Here is a 14,867-nt window from a genome sequence, read left to right as displayed (position 1 = left end):
TTCCTCCTAGTTGTAGAACTTCTCCTCAGCCAGCCTTCCTGTGGTTCTGGGTGATGTCCATTCCGTCTTTTAGTTGTATTTTTGAAGTGGTTGTTCGAGGCAGCAAACTCCGGCTTTAACCTATGCCGCCATCTTGGTTCTTCCCCAGAAGTTTTTATCAGCTCATTTAATAAAAATCCCACCACACTATCTATACCATCCATCTGGTGTCCCTGATCTGCTGGGCCTTACTCCAACATGCCTACAATTTCCACCTTCATGTCTATGCTGGTCCATGCCTACAGTTTCCACCTTCATGTTCATGGCAAATTCTTACACTTCAAGATCTTGTTCAGATGACACCTTCTCTTTGAAGCCCTCTTTCCTACCCAAGGCATAAATAGGAACTCTCTTCTTCTTCTGTCCTCCAGCAAAATAAGGTACAGTGTGAAGGAATGGAAAGAACAAATGTTCTGCTGTCAAAAATGACCTGATTTAGCTTGGCTGGTGTGGCTCAGTGGTTGAGCATCGACCTATATACCAGGAGGTCAAGGTTCAATTCCCAGTCAGAGCACATACCTGGGTTGCAGGCTCCCTCCCCAGTGGGAGTGGAGGAAGGGCATTCAGGAGGCAGTTGATCAATGATTCTCTCTCATCACTGATGTTTCTATTTCTCTCCCTCTCCTTTACTCTCTGAAATCCATAAAAATATATTTTTAAAAAATGACCTGAATTTAAACCTGACTCTTGCACCTACTAGCTATGTGATCTTAGGTAAATTATTTAATTTCTCTGAGGCTCTGTGTCCTGATATTGAAATCAAGATTATTAATTCTCTAAATTTATTGGGAAAATCAGTGATATTGGATTCATTATTTTTTTCCTATATATTTTTTTGTGTCAGCTCCTTGAGATGACAGACTTTGCCTTTTTATTTATTTTGCTGCCCCATATAGCACCTATCATAGTGCCTGGTATTTTGCAGCATTTAGTGTTGTGTTTTTCTTTAAATCAATGGGTAGTTCAGGAAAAGTAACTGAAGCACTGATAGGTCAATTAAAGTCAAAGCTCTTCTATGAAGTGCTCTCTGGTCATCCCATGCCTGTTAATTTGAATTCTCATAGCTCTGTCACAGCCTGCTTCACACATACTAATGGATTTTAAGTTAGTCCAAGATAGTAACCGTGGCTTTCACTTTGAACTTGGGCAACACTTCACAATGCTCTGTAACTGCCAGCAAATGATAAGATTATTTAAAACACTATCTCTTTCTCATTCCAAAGAGTTTTACTCTTCAGTTTAAGTTAAATTTATTTTATGGTACTAGACACTAAAATCTCTATAACAATGGCTTATGTCTATACTCCTTGCCTTTGGCTCAAAGTGAGTGGCACTTCCTGATCACCTGACCCAACTTTCCCAACTCTTTACACAGTTTGTCTCTCCTTCTCCAGTGCACTTTCTCTCTCTCTTTTATAACATATTTTTTATGGATTTTTTTTTCAGAGGCAGGAAAGGAAAGGGAGAGAGAAATAGAAACATCGATTGGCTGCCTCCTGCATTCCCCTCACCGGGGATCAAGCCAGCAACCCAGGCATGTGCCCTGACCTGGAATCGAACTGGTGACCTCTTGGTGCATGGGGTGATGCTCAATCACTGAGCCACACTGGCTGGGCCAGTATACTTTCTCTCAACTGTCCTTTGTTTTCTCCTTGTGGACAAGCATCTTCTTACTGATGTATTATTCTCCTGGGGGTTTGGAAAACTTTGGTTCATTATTTCTTAATTTGTTGACTCAAGGAGAATTACTGCTGGTGGGCACCTTAAAAATCATTGAATCCAGACACATCAAAAAGGGAACAATTCCATATATTGTGTTAGGCATGACTATCGATCATGGCACTTTTTTTCCCCCCTGCCAAGGTCAGATATGGCCTCAGAATCATTTTCAACTCACTATTCCAGGTAGAAACTATCAATCCATCAATCTATGTAGGAAGTGAAACGTGTCTGACATACCTGGCATAGTTCAAAGCTGTTATTTTGCTAATGAGGCCCAAGGGGCAGTTGTGACTTAGTCATGAACTGAAACCAGAACCCAGGTTACTTAACCCTCCTGATTTCAGTCTAGGGTTTCCTTTTCCACACGATCACTGCTTCTCTTACAGTGGTCATTCAAGTCCTAGAATTTATATTCTATGCATTGATATATACTTAAGGAGAAGGGCCTATGTTACACTTTGAATCTTTCACAAGTTCTAGCTCTGTGTTTGGCACATGATAGGTATTCAATAAAAATTCTTTGATATAAATCCAACTACATATATGAAACAAACAGGAAATATATCCTTTGTTTTTTACCAAGAATCATTGAAAAATCCTATCCTTTTGTATATAAGCAGTATTTATTTAAAAGGACTGCATGCATGAAGACATATACTTTCACTTTTTTTAGAGCAACATCATATGTTTAAATAAATTCCCATCTGAATGTTTTAGGGGAAAGTAAATTATGCTAATAAAAGGACTGCACAATTACACTTCTACTTAAAAATACAAAGGGCAGTGTAGGTTTGGGGATCAGAAGCCCTGAGAAATAATAGATTTTCCTCTTGTTTTCCATAGTGACATATACTGACCATAACTTGTGGTTCTTTTTGACAATGAGAAACCAGAAATGTCAGGACAGAAAAATAAAGGAAAGGAGACAAACAGAAAGAGAATAGGGAGAAGGGAGCAAAGGTATTTTATACTATAGCAATGTAATGCTAATATTATATAAAACAGAGTTTAAAAGCTGTAATACCCACAGCTAACATCATACTTAATGGTAAAATACAGAAAGCCTTTCTCTTAATGTCAGGAACAAGACAAGGATGACTACTCTTGCCACTTCTACCCAGGGCAATCAGAGGTTCTAGCCACGGCAATCAGGCATGACCAAGAAATAAAAGTCATCCAGATTGGAAAGAAGGAAGTTAAAACTTCTTTCTTACATATGACATGATCTTGCAAAAGAATAATATTGGAACTCTACCTCATATCATAAAAATAACTCAAAATGGATCAAATACCTAAATGTAAGAGCTAAAATTATGAAACACTTAGAAGAAAATATCAATATAAATCTTCATGACCTTGGATTAGGTGATGGTTTCTTATATATGACATCCAAAATACAAGTAACAAAAGAAAAAATAGATAAAATTCATCAAAATTAAAACTTTTGTTCATCAAAGGACACTATCAAGAGAGTAGAAAGGCAACTCACAGAATGGGAGACAATATTTGGAAAGCATATATTTGATAAGAGATTAATATTCACAATATGTAAGGACACTTTACAACTCAATAACAACAAAAGAACCTAATTTAAAAATAGGCAAAGGATCTAAATAGGTATTTCTCCAAAGAAGAAATACAAATGGCCAATCAGCACATGAAAAGATGCTCAATACCAACAGCCATTAGAGAAATGCAGATCAAAACCATAATGAGATACCAAATAGGGTGGCTATAAGCAGAAAGACATTTAATAACAAGTGTTGGTGAATATGTGGAGAAATTGGAACTCTCACACACTGATGGTAGGGTGGTAAAATGGTATGACCACCTTGGACAACAGTCTTGCAGTTCTTCAAATGACCCAGCAATTCCACTCCTAGGTATATTCCAAATGGAAATAAATGTATGTTGATGAATGCTCACAGCAGCATTATCCATAATAGCCAAAAAAGTGGAAAACAACCCAAATATCCATCAACTGAATGAATAAATTAATTGAGGTATATCCACAATGGAATATTATTTGGCAGTGAAAAGAATAAAATATTTACACATGCTACAACATAGATGTACTTTGAGAACATTATGTAAAGAAGCAGGCACAAAAGATCACATAATGTATATTCCATCTATATGAAATATCCAGAATAGGCAAATCTATAGAGACAAAGTAGATTAGTAGTAGGGCTGGGTGGGGGTGGAGATGGGGTTGGGGGAAATGGAAAGTGACTGCTATAGGATCTCTTAATGGGGTGATAGGATGTTCTAAAATTATGGTGGTGGTTGTATAACTCTCAATATACTAAAAACCTTTGGATTACATACTTAAATTGGTGAATTGTATGGTAGTAAATTAGACCTCATTAAAGCTGTTATTAAAAGAAGATACACGTGCATATGAGTAAATCTTTTAATTTTAGTGATTAAATTTCATTTGTTAATTCTCTTCTATGTCTGTCACAACAATCCATGTATTCACTTAGATGGTTCATATGTATATTTCCATGACCACTACTCTTAGCTTTATAATGTGTAACAGACTAGACATATTTTATGATGATCAGGTATCTTTTATGAAATCCATCCCTTTAGACATTTCATTTAAAAGAAAACAAATTAAAAATGAAAACACCTAAATTATATTTCTCTTCTTCATTGTAATCATTATATCACCTTCATCAACGCATGATTTCTGCTGACCACTAGCAGCTTTACCCCCAGGATTTAATATATTCACCATAAATCCATTTCATCAGAAATCACATCATTTCTTTTAGCAATACATTTATAACAGTGCTCTACTGTCTGGTAGCTTCATAATTTACTTGCTACTGAAAGACTAAATGTTAATTATAGTTAACTCCATGGCAATCAAGAGAACTTAATGTTTTGATTATTTTGTACCTACCCCTTTTGAATCAATCACTCCAGGTTTTGCATTAAACTTCACAGTCTTCAATCGGGCACGTTCCTTTCTTTCCACCCTAGAGAAAATTGAAAATAAAGACTCTATCATATGGCCAGTCACTTAGGATTAAAGTTCCTCATTAAATGAAGGACACCTCTTCTTATTATCAGACAGCTCAAATAAAATGTGTTCTAAAATATTTCTGTTCTTTTGTGTAAAAAGTATACAAAGACAGTATAAAAAGTCTTGGTATAATGTCTTTAAGCTGCTAACACATCCCTTGAAATTTCTGTGTTATATGTACTGAAAGTAATAGTTTTTGGAACAAAGAGGGAGAAAAACCAGTATTTGTTATTTAAGTGCCTGAATAAATCCATCGAAATTTATTTCAAAGAAATCACAGCTCATCCTCTCTTCCAACCTTTTCACCTTTCTTTTTCTTTTTTCTTCCCTTTCCTTTAAGAACACTGGGGAATTTACTACCTTCACCTCCAAACCAAACATGTTACAGATAATCTTGAATTTTTCCCTTTTCCCAATGTCCTTCTCCTGTCATTCTTCTGCAGACTTTATTATTTACCTGCCATTTCATTTATTTATCAATCACTTATTGAGGGCCTACCATGTATCAAGTAAGGAGCTGGGAACAAGGGGAAAGCATTTTAACAGCATGACTGCAAAGAACATAAAGATTGATAATGCTGCACAGTTAGACCTTTGATAGCAATGTGGGAGCATATATCTCATGGAAGGACAAAGAGAAGTGGAAAGCATTCAGGTGGGCTTCTTGGAGGAGGTGTCAATTTATGTGAACTTGAAGGATGAGAAAGAGCTTGTCAGTAGGAAAAGTTCAGGGAGAATTTCCCAGACAGGAGAGACAACATACACCATGAGTTGAGGCTATAAGCAAGCTAAAGGTGGTAGGAAGATTCCAGCATATGGTACATAGAAGATGGGGAAGTGAGGCTGGTGGTGGGGCCTCCTTGTAAAGGGTATTCACCCACACTAAGGACTTGGGTTTTTTTCCTTGAGGAATCCTCAAGATTAGAGGATATAAAACAGGAAAGTAATAGAATAGATTAGCATTTTAAGTACATGACCCTGGTGAAGGAGAAAGACTGGAGGAGGAAAGGGACAGCTGGAAGCAAGAGGTCTATCTATTTATCTATCTATTTATTTTTAAATATCTTTTTATTGATTTCGGAGAGGAAGGGAGATGGAGAGATGGAGACATCAATGATGAGAGAGTCACTGATCGGCTTCCTCCTGCACTCCCCACACAGGGATCCAGTCCACAACCCAGGCATGTGTCCTGACCAGGAATTAAACTGTGACCTCCTGGTTCATAGGTTGACACTCAACCACTGAGCCACGCCGGCTGGGTCAGGAGGCCTATTTAGAAGATACTGCCATAGCCCAGGCAGGAAATGATTAGATATCCTAGTGAAGTGGAGGAGAGAGAGGGGCTTGAGGAATATCAGTAAAATAAAATTGTTAGGAGTTGTGCCTTGTTTGAAGGCTGGCATTGAAAAAGGGGAAAAGGCAAAAATTTAAATATCTCCCTATTTTTTTATTTTTTGCCTCTCCAGTGTGTCACATCATTTCTTTCTCTGTGCCACAATAGCACTTATTTTCACCTCTGTGTCGGCTTTTCTCTCATTTCCCTGTGTCTGTTTATTTCTCATTACACATGCAAGGCTCTATGGTCTTTGAAGGCAAGCCCACATATCACCCACAATGTGTTATAACAAGTCCTCCATTAGTAACTGTTGAACTAACAGAATATTCATTGCATTGTTTTAACATGACACTTTGTTTAAGTATGGCTAGCTCTTATTTCAAAAACGGACAAAGAAAAGAAAGAGGAAAAACCTAAATCTAGAGAAACTTAATGGTTTCTAAAATCTAAGCTATTCATAGATTAATAATTAACAACATACGCCTTTTAAACTGTGGGCTCTTTTGTGCTTTCTTTTGGGTTTCTATAGTTACAGAATGGAGCCGATCAGTGACTGAAACACAGTGAGAATCAGGGTTTCTATAGTTACAGAATGGAGTTTCAGAATATATTTATTTCAATGTGAGAGTAGAATATTTGAGTGGAAACAGCTGAACAAAATTTTTCAAATCTAACCTCACATATGAAAGCAATGTGTTCCATAGAGAGTTTCTATGTGCACCCAACATTCAGGAGTTGGGAGGAGAGCAAGGAAGACTTCAGAGAAGGTGAGCTGCCGGCTGGAAAGATGCTCCCTGCAAAATGCCTTCTCTGAGCTCCTTCAGCTTTTCTCAGTTTTAATCCAAGAGCAAATGCTAATTCATATTCATTTCTTTGGATTTTTCTAACACCGCTGTTATAGCCCTGACTTTATCCTGGCTTCTTTGCATCAACCAGGCTAAATATGGAAAAGACGAGTCCAATAGATGTTGCCAAAATGACTGTAACATGCAGAGAACACACATGGTTATTTGATCAGGCTGTGCAAATTCTGCATAAATCCATAAAACTCATGTGAGCCTTGGACATGCATAATATTAGGCTCAGTATTCTATTCTAAAAATTGTTTGGCCACAGCATTCTAATTTTTCCCCCCATGGTTCCTAAGTCCATTCTTTTCAGATTTCTTAAGAAGTGTCCCTATTAGGCCATTTGTAATGGTCTATCCCTTAAATCTTAAAGGGGTTGCAAAGAATGTTGTCAGATGGATGAACAAACAGACAGACACAAACACATGCATACAAACCTAATATTTGATATGGTATATTATTACTCTTCAAACAGGCAACAGAGTTAGTAAATAACAATTTTTAAAGCCCTCCTTATATAGATGGCATGGTTTCATTAATAATGATAATGATGATATATAAGTGGTGCCTGAAGTTTTAACATATATAATTATTAATTAAAAATTCCTTCACTTTTACATGATCTCATCTGCTCCCTACTATAACCCAGTGATGTAGGTGTAATCAACCCTATTCTATGGCTGGGGAAGCTGAGACTTGAAGTGTACGCCATTAGAAAGTGGTAGAAATAGGGCCTGAACAAGTATCTGCTAACAGCTAACTTTAGTGACATCCACATCTGCTCAGTTTCAGAAACAGCATTCAAGGGCCTTCCACACCTCCCTTATCCAATGGGAATTCTCAAAAAAACGTGTTGTTCTGGATGAGAAGTACATAGCTTTATGGCCAGTACACTTCCCTGTTAGTCTGGGCTGAGTTTATCACAATGAATAACAACCCCTTCCCTTGTACTCCCATATCCAAAATGTCCTGAATTAAATAAACTATAACCCAATTTAAACATATAATCACTCAGATAATACTGTATCTTAATAGTCTGGCCTCAATATTAAGAATTAACTTGCTCTTAACACTGACATTCAGGTTAGCCAAATGCATATTTGCAACATTACATCCCAAGTATGTGATTGCTTTCTCTCCTCAGCAGTCTTTTTAATGTTCACAGACCCCACCATAGTCTTGCTTTCCCATCACCAAGGCCCACACTGATTGCCCCTTGGATTTCCCTGCAAACCCCCCTCTTTGGTAGTAGTGGCTATGGCTTGTCTTTTCTTTCTCATCTTACTCAGTCCCTGCTTCTCTCCAATGGCTTCTTGGGATGCATGTGGATAGCTTATTGCTGAAGTGAGAGTTAGGTCTGGGAAGCAAGGCCCTACATAGTGCTTTGAGCACCAAAAGCTCAAAATCTCAAGAAAGGAAAATATCCATCCTTTGTGAATGCACAAAAGTATCAGAAGCTATTCTAAGCACTTTGCCTATATTATCTATCATCTGTACAATGATCCAGGGCTTAACATAGAGCTGGGAATAGAGTAGGAACTTAATGAATCTTTGTTGAATAAATGCACGAATAAATTAACCCTCAAGGAGGCTACTAGTTCTTGACATGAATGTGAAAACTGAGGCTCAGAGACTTTAAGTGATGTGACCAAACAACCAGTGTGTCTTATAAAACAACCCCCCCAAAAACAACTGTTCATTGTTTCATGACTTTTTCACTTGGTAAATTTAGCATCACCTTCTCTAATTATTTTACTAAGTAAGACTCCTTTGGCAGAAATAGGTGATATTAAGTTTCCTAAATCTTTACCTAAGGAAAAGGTAGACAGAATAGAGTTGCGAAGAACCGCTGTACTTCTCTCATACTCAAGAGAGGCAAGCAATTAATTAGATTATTTAAGCAGAAATAATCCTCTCCGCCCTCATTTGGTCACTGACCAAAATACAAAAAAATATAAACTGGATGGCAAAATACGAGCAATCGGTTCTGACACCGAGCATCTCTAGAGAGAACCACATGGTCATGCTTTAATGAGCCCAACTGTCTCCTTCTGCCCTCTCAGCCAATTCCCATCTGGCCTTTTCAGGTGCTGGCCAACCCCCTAATGAAGTCAGGCTTGGAGTGCTAGATGGTGGGAACATCATTTGGTGCTGGGTGTTCCTTTGGCTGTGCTCCACAAGGCCCTGTTGCAGGGAGAATGGAAATGCCGTCCATGTTACTGGCCACAAGCTTGCTGCGAAAGCTAGGCAAGTACACCCTTATGCAATGCCAGCTGCAATATGTCATCTGAGAGCCCAGGTGACCAGTCACTGTGGGGCAATATATACTAGTAGAGACTTGAATTAAAGACTGTGAAACAAATCTCAGCTTGGCCATTCCCAAACTATGTAGCCTCAGAAAACAGATTTATGCTAAGAGCCCAGGTTTTGAAATCATACAAGCCTGGGTTTGAATTCTGCTTCTACCACTTAATAGCTTTATGACCCAGGGCAGTGGTCGGCAAACTGTGGCTCGCGAGCCACATGTGGCTCTTTGGCCCCTTGAGTGTGGCTCTTCCACATAATACTGACTTCTGCGCATGGGCCACGAAGTTTCAATCACACTGTACGTGTGCGCCCGCACGTGGTATTTTGTGGAAGAGCCACACTCAAGGGGCCAAAGAGCCGCATGTGGCTCGCGAGCCACAGTTTGCCGACCACTGACCTAGGGCATGTCATTCACCCTCTTAGGATCTCAGGTTCATGTTGTTAAAATTAGAATATTAACACAGACTTCAAAAAATTATGGTGAATGTTAAATGAGATAATAAGAAAATTGTTTCACACAGTGTCCAAAACCTAGTAAGACTCCTTAATTGGGAATGGTACACTCCTGGTGTGTGGAAAGCCGCATGGTCTTACTACCAGAGAGACCTGGGTTCAGCCACTGGTTTCCTCATAAGGCTTTTGTGAAGATTAAATGCAACTGTGTATTTGAAAGCACCTGGCACAATACAGAGGCAGTGCTGTCATCAGATGGCATCTATCCCTCTGTCTGCTGCCCTTTCACTCCTCTTGACACCTGCTATAGACTGAACGTTTGTGCCCTCAACCCCCACCTTGTCAGTTCATCTAGTGAAGCCATGATCCCCAATGTGATGGTATTTGGAGGTGGGGTCTTTGGGAGAGAATTAGGTCAGGAGGGTGGAGACATTATAAATGGGATTAGTGCCCTTAGAAGAAGAGACATTTGAAAAAACAAGCTCTCTTTCAGCCACGTAAGGAGACAGCAAGAAGGCCATCTGCCAACTAGGAAGAGGGCCCTCACTGGGAACCCAATTAGCCAGCACCTTGAATTTGGACTCTGAGTCTCCAGAACCGTGAGAAATCAATGTTTATTGTTTAAACCACCCAATCTGTGGTATTTTGTTATCACAACCTAAGCCGAGTAGGATAATACCTTTATTTATGATACAGCCCTCATTGCTCTAATCACAGTGCAGCTGTACCATAGTTACATGCTGCTCCCATAAATGTTGAGCTCCAGAGAGTGGCCCGATGACAGCCCTTGGAACCCAGATGCTGCTCAAGCAATGCTTGCTGAATGAAATTTTGAGAAGTCTTACTTTTGTAACTTTGGGAGATAGGATTGCATATGAATTAGGAACATCAATTCTGCAGCCTAGATTCAAATCGCAGTTCCATCATGTACTAGCTAGGCAGTTTTAGGCAAGTTAACCAACCTCCTGATTTATCAAATGAAAATAATAATATCACTTCTTTTATAAGGTTGCAATGCAGTTTAAATAAGTTAATTGTAAAGGACATAGAACAGTGTCTAGCATGTCCTAGGGGTGTTTTGGTAAATAAAATTTATTCACCATCTTCAAAAAATGGAGGGCAATCATTTTCATCTTGGTTTTACTGGGATGATTAAATGGAATAGTAATAGGGAAACATCTTTATAAGGGGTAATGTCACACACTGATGTAATCCATTATGAGATTTTTCCAGATCCACTCCACTAGCTGAACTATACTCATAAAAGCGGCTATAGGGAAATTAAGGATGGAAAAATAACCCCAATGTAATAGTAAATTATATTTGTACCAACTGCCATTTATTCTGAGCTGAACGAAATCTGAAATGAAGCTGCCTCATTAGAAGTAAAGTATTAAAGAGTAGGCTCAGAACAGGCTCATGACAGGCTTTAAATTGCATTAAAGTAAGTGTATAAAACTCTGTGAAGAACCAAGATGGTGGTGTAGGTAAACGCCTGTACTTGCTGCCTCCCACAACCACATCAAAATTACAACTAAAACACAGAACAACCATCATTTAGAACTGGCTAAAATCTGGCTGAATGGAAGTCCTACAACTGGAGAAGTAAAAAAGGAAGCACATTGAGACTGGTAGGAGAGTCAGAGGCACAGAACGGGCTGGACTGGCACCCACCTGTGCCTCTTTTTTAATCAGGAGGGAGATAGACTCTGTGGAGCCGGCCATGAGGAGCAAGGGGTCCCAGTCCCACACCAGACCCCTATCCCAGGGTCCCAGAGCTGGGAAGAGAAATCCCTGCAACTTTGGGCCGTAAAAATCAGTGGGGATTGGGGCTGAGTGACACGGAGGCTGGTGAAGATCCAGGTGTTCCTTTTAAAGAACCAGGCAGGAACTTACACGGTGCTGCTTCTTCCGAGCTCCAGCACCAGGGGCACCAAGACACATATGGGAGGAACTGGATTGTCTGGCATTGGGGCAGGAACTTGGGGGAGGCTTTCTTCCAGACAGGGTTGCTTGCAGGGTTCATTGTTCTAGTGCTGGGACCTCCCTGTCCCAGGGCTGACTGGCAGCCAAATAGAGTTTCCATCAGCTTGGCCCAGACTGTTTGCTCCACCCTGGTGATTTCCTGAGACCCCGCCCAATCCAGTTTACAGCTCCACCCAACCTGGTTGTACCCAATTTTCCACATGAATGGCCTGTCCCTGCTCAGGCTTCAGACTTTGCTAAAATCTCTCAAACAAGCTTCAGTTGGTGACAGTGTGCCCCAAACCTATCAATAAAAGGGCCAAGACCCAGCACTAGCACCAGCCTGCCTTGCTTCACAGCTGGGCCTTGCCTCCTGCACAGCAGCTCTCCCACTGTAGTCGCAGCTGGTCATCACAGCCAATTGACCTGGAGGCCAACTCCTCCCATAGAGGCCAAGAGCAATCAAGGCTCAACTACAAGACTGTGCACACAGCCCACAAAGGGGCATATCTGGTGAAAGAATTACAAGTCAAGCAAGCACAGAGAGTCTACAAAAAACCCAAAGAGGCCCACACCAAGACACATCATAATTAAGATGCCAAAGGTTAAAGACAAAGAGAGAATCTTAAAAGCAGCAAGAGATAAGCAGTTAAGTTATCTACAAGGGAGTGCCCATACAACCGTCAGCTGATTTCTCAACAAAAACTTTGCAGGCCAGAAGGGACTGGCAAGAAATACTCAAAGTGATGAATAACAAGGACCTACAACCAAGATTACTCTACCCAGCAAAGCTCTCATTTAAAATTGAGGGTCAGCCCTAACCGGTTTGGCTCAGTGGATAGAGCATCGGCCTGCGGACTGAAAGGTCCCAGGTTCAATTCTGGCCAAGGGCATGTACCTTGGTTGTGGGCACATCCCCAGTAGGAGGTGTGCAGGAGGCAGCTGATCGATGTTTCTCTCTCATTGATGTTTCTAACTCTCTATCCCTCTCCCTTCCTCTCTGTAAAAAATCAATAAAATATATTTAAAAAAATAAAAATAAAAATAAAATTGAGGGTCAGATAAAGGGCTTCATAGACTAGAAAAAGCAAAAGGAATTCATCACCAGAAAAAAAAAAGAAATGTTAAAGAGTATTCAAGAAGAAGGAGAAGAAGAAGGAGAAGAAGGAGGAGGAGGAGGAGAAGGAGGAGAAGGGGGATAAAAGATATGAACAATAAAATGGCAACAAATACATATCTATCAACAATTGAATCAAAAAATTAAATGAACATGAAATGTAATGAACAAACTGGTGAATAAAAGAGAATCAGAGGCATGGAAGTATGGAACAGACTGACGAATCTCAGAGAGAAGGGGGCAGGAAGGGGGTGGGAAGAGATTAACCAAAGATCTTACCTGTGGACACAGACAGTAGGGTGGTGAAGGCCTGGGTGGGGTGGGAACTGGGTGGAGGGGAGCAGTGGAGGGAAAAAGGGGGGCATCTGTAATACTCTCAACAATAAAGGTTTTTTTTAAAAAGAACTCTGTGAGATATATTTTAATTTTTTCTTTATACTTTTCTAAAAATTTCCACTTTTCTACAGTGCAATGTATGACTTTGGAATAAATTAAATTTGAAAGAGAAAATTTTAGAGAAATTAATTTACAGCCACACACACACACACACACACACAGGCACACACATGTACACATGCACACATATGAAGGAGGGAACTGGTCCCTCGTGAGATACAATACAAATATCAATATTAGATTCACTAGACCAGTGGTCGACAAACTCATTAGTCAACAGAGCCAAATATCAACAGTACAACAATTAAAATTTCTTTTGAGAGCCAAATTTTTTAAACTTAAACTATAGAGGTAGGTACATTGTTATTAACTTAATTAGGGTACTCCTAAGCTGGCCTTTCCTAAAAACGTCCTCAATCTGATTGAGGTACGTTCGCTGAGGTTGACCCCTTCCAACTCTCCCATCCACACTCGTCTTGTATACTTGTTTCGTCTATCTCCTTTCGTTCATCCTCTCTATATGTCCAAACCATCTCAACATACCTTTCTCAGTCCTCGACACTACATCTTCTTTCACTCCACAACGTTCCCTAAAATTAACTTAATAAACTTTACTTAAAGTTTTAAGTCAACTTCATACTGTACGTGCATGCCCGCACGTGGTATTTTGTGGAAAAGCCACACTAGAGGGGCCAAAGAGCTGCATGTGGCTAGCGAGCCATGGTTTGCCGACCACTGCACTAGACAAACTTCTTTTCCAGGCCAGCTGTAGTATGGTTGTTAAAATGATTCTCACCCTCCTCAAAAAGACAGCCAACTAAGAATGACCGCTAGCAGGTGGAAGATTACAAGAAGAATAGCACCTAGAATGTTTCTTGGGAAGAAAAGGGTGTGTAATCCAACAAAGGAAGAAGTATTGACAAGGCTGATTAGAATCACAGAACCACAGGGTTGGAAAGAGACTGAAAAATCATACAGTTTGACTCTCCCATCCAAAGCCTGACTCCTTTGTGCAATTTTCCCAACACCACATCTTCTATTATCAGAATCACCTGGAGGAATTTATAGAAAAATAAAGATTCCCAGGACCCATCCAGGCGGACTGAATTAGTATCTTTGTGTGTGTGTGTGTGTGTGTGTGTGTGTGTGTGTGTGTGTGTGTTGGCGGAGGGGCGGCATGAGGGGTGTGAGGGGGAGGTAGAAGGCAGGCATATCTAAGTGTTTGTAATGTTCCCCTGGTGTGAAAAATCATTATTCTAGCTCACTATCTTCCAGGTACTCTACACCATCTCTGGGCAGCTCTGACTGGTAAAAGCACTTTAACATGAGCTGAAGTCTATTCCCACAAAGTGTTCCTTCCCCACCCATTTCATCCTTGGGGCTTTTTTCTACAGAGCAGCCCCTCAGACAGCTTCGGTTAATTAAATCAAACCAAATAAAAATGCATGCTGCTTTGACATATTCTTTTTTGAAGTAAATGAAAATGGAGAAACACAGAATATAAACTAGGGCTGAGAGAAATGCTCTGAATACAAAATCGTTCAGAAAACATTACAAGCCATGGCACAAACTCTGAATGTCCTCTCAAAGCAACGTGAGGCAGCTATCCAGGTGCCCAGAGGTTTAGAGAACCCCAGGTACCTGTCTGCT

At 40.0% G+C, this 14,867-nt stretch overlaps 1 protein-coding gene across 7 annotated transcripts in view; it reads right to left on the bottom strand.

Annotated features, from left to right (window-relative positions):
• DLG2 (discs, large homolog 2 (Drosophila)) overlaps nucleotides 1-14,867 on the bottom strand; it is a 766,636-nt gene that overhangs the window by 57,674 nt on the left and 694,095 nt on the right. For all 7 annotated transcript variants that reach the window (XM_014532211.1, XM_005884813.2, XM_014532212.1 and 4 more), the window contains one exon: nucleotides 4,673-4,748. In XM_014532211.1, the coding sequence (XP_014387697.1) occupies nucleotides 4,673-4,748 (76 nt within the window). The remainder of the gene's footprint in view (nucleotides 1-4,672; nucleotides 4,749-14,867) is intronic.

Source organism: Myotis brandtii, unplaced genomic scaffold (genome assembly GCF_000412655.1).
Source record: "Myotis brandtii unplaced genomic scaffold, ASM41265v1 scaffold86, whole genome shotgun sequence".
Classification (NCBI taxonomy): domain Eukaryota; kingdom Metazoa; phylum Chordata; class Mammalia; order Chiroptera; family Vespertilionidae; genus Myotis; species Myotis brandtii.
The sequence above is the reverse complement of the archived record's forward strand: the minus strand, read 5'-3'. Positions and strand labels throughout refer to the sequence as shown.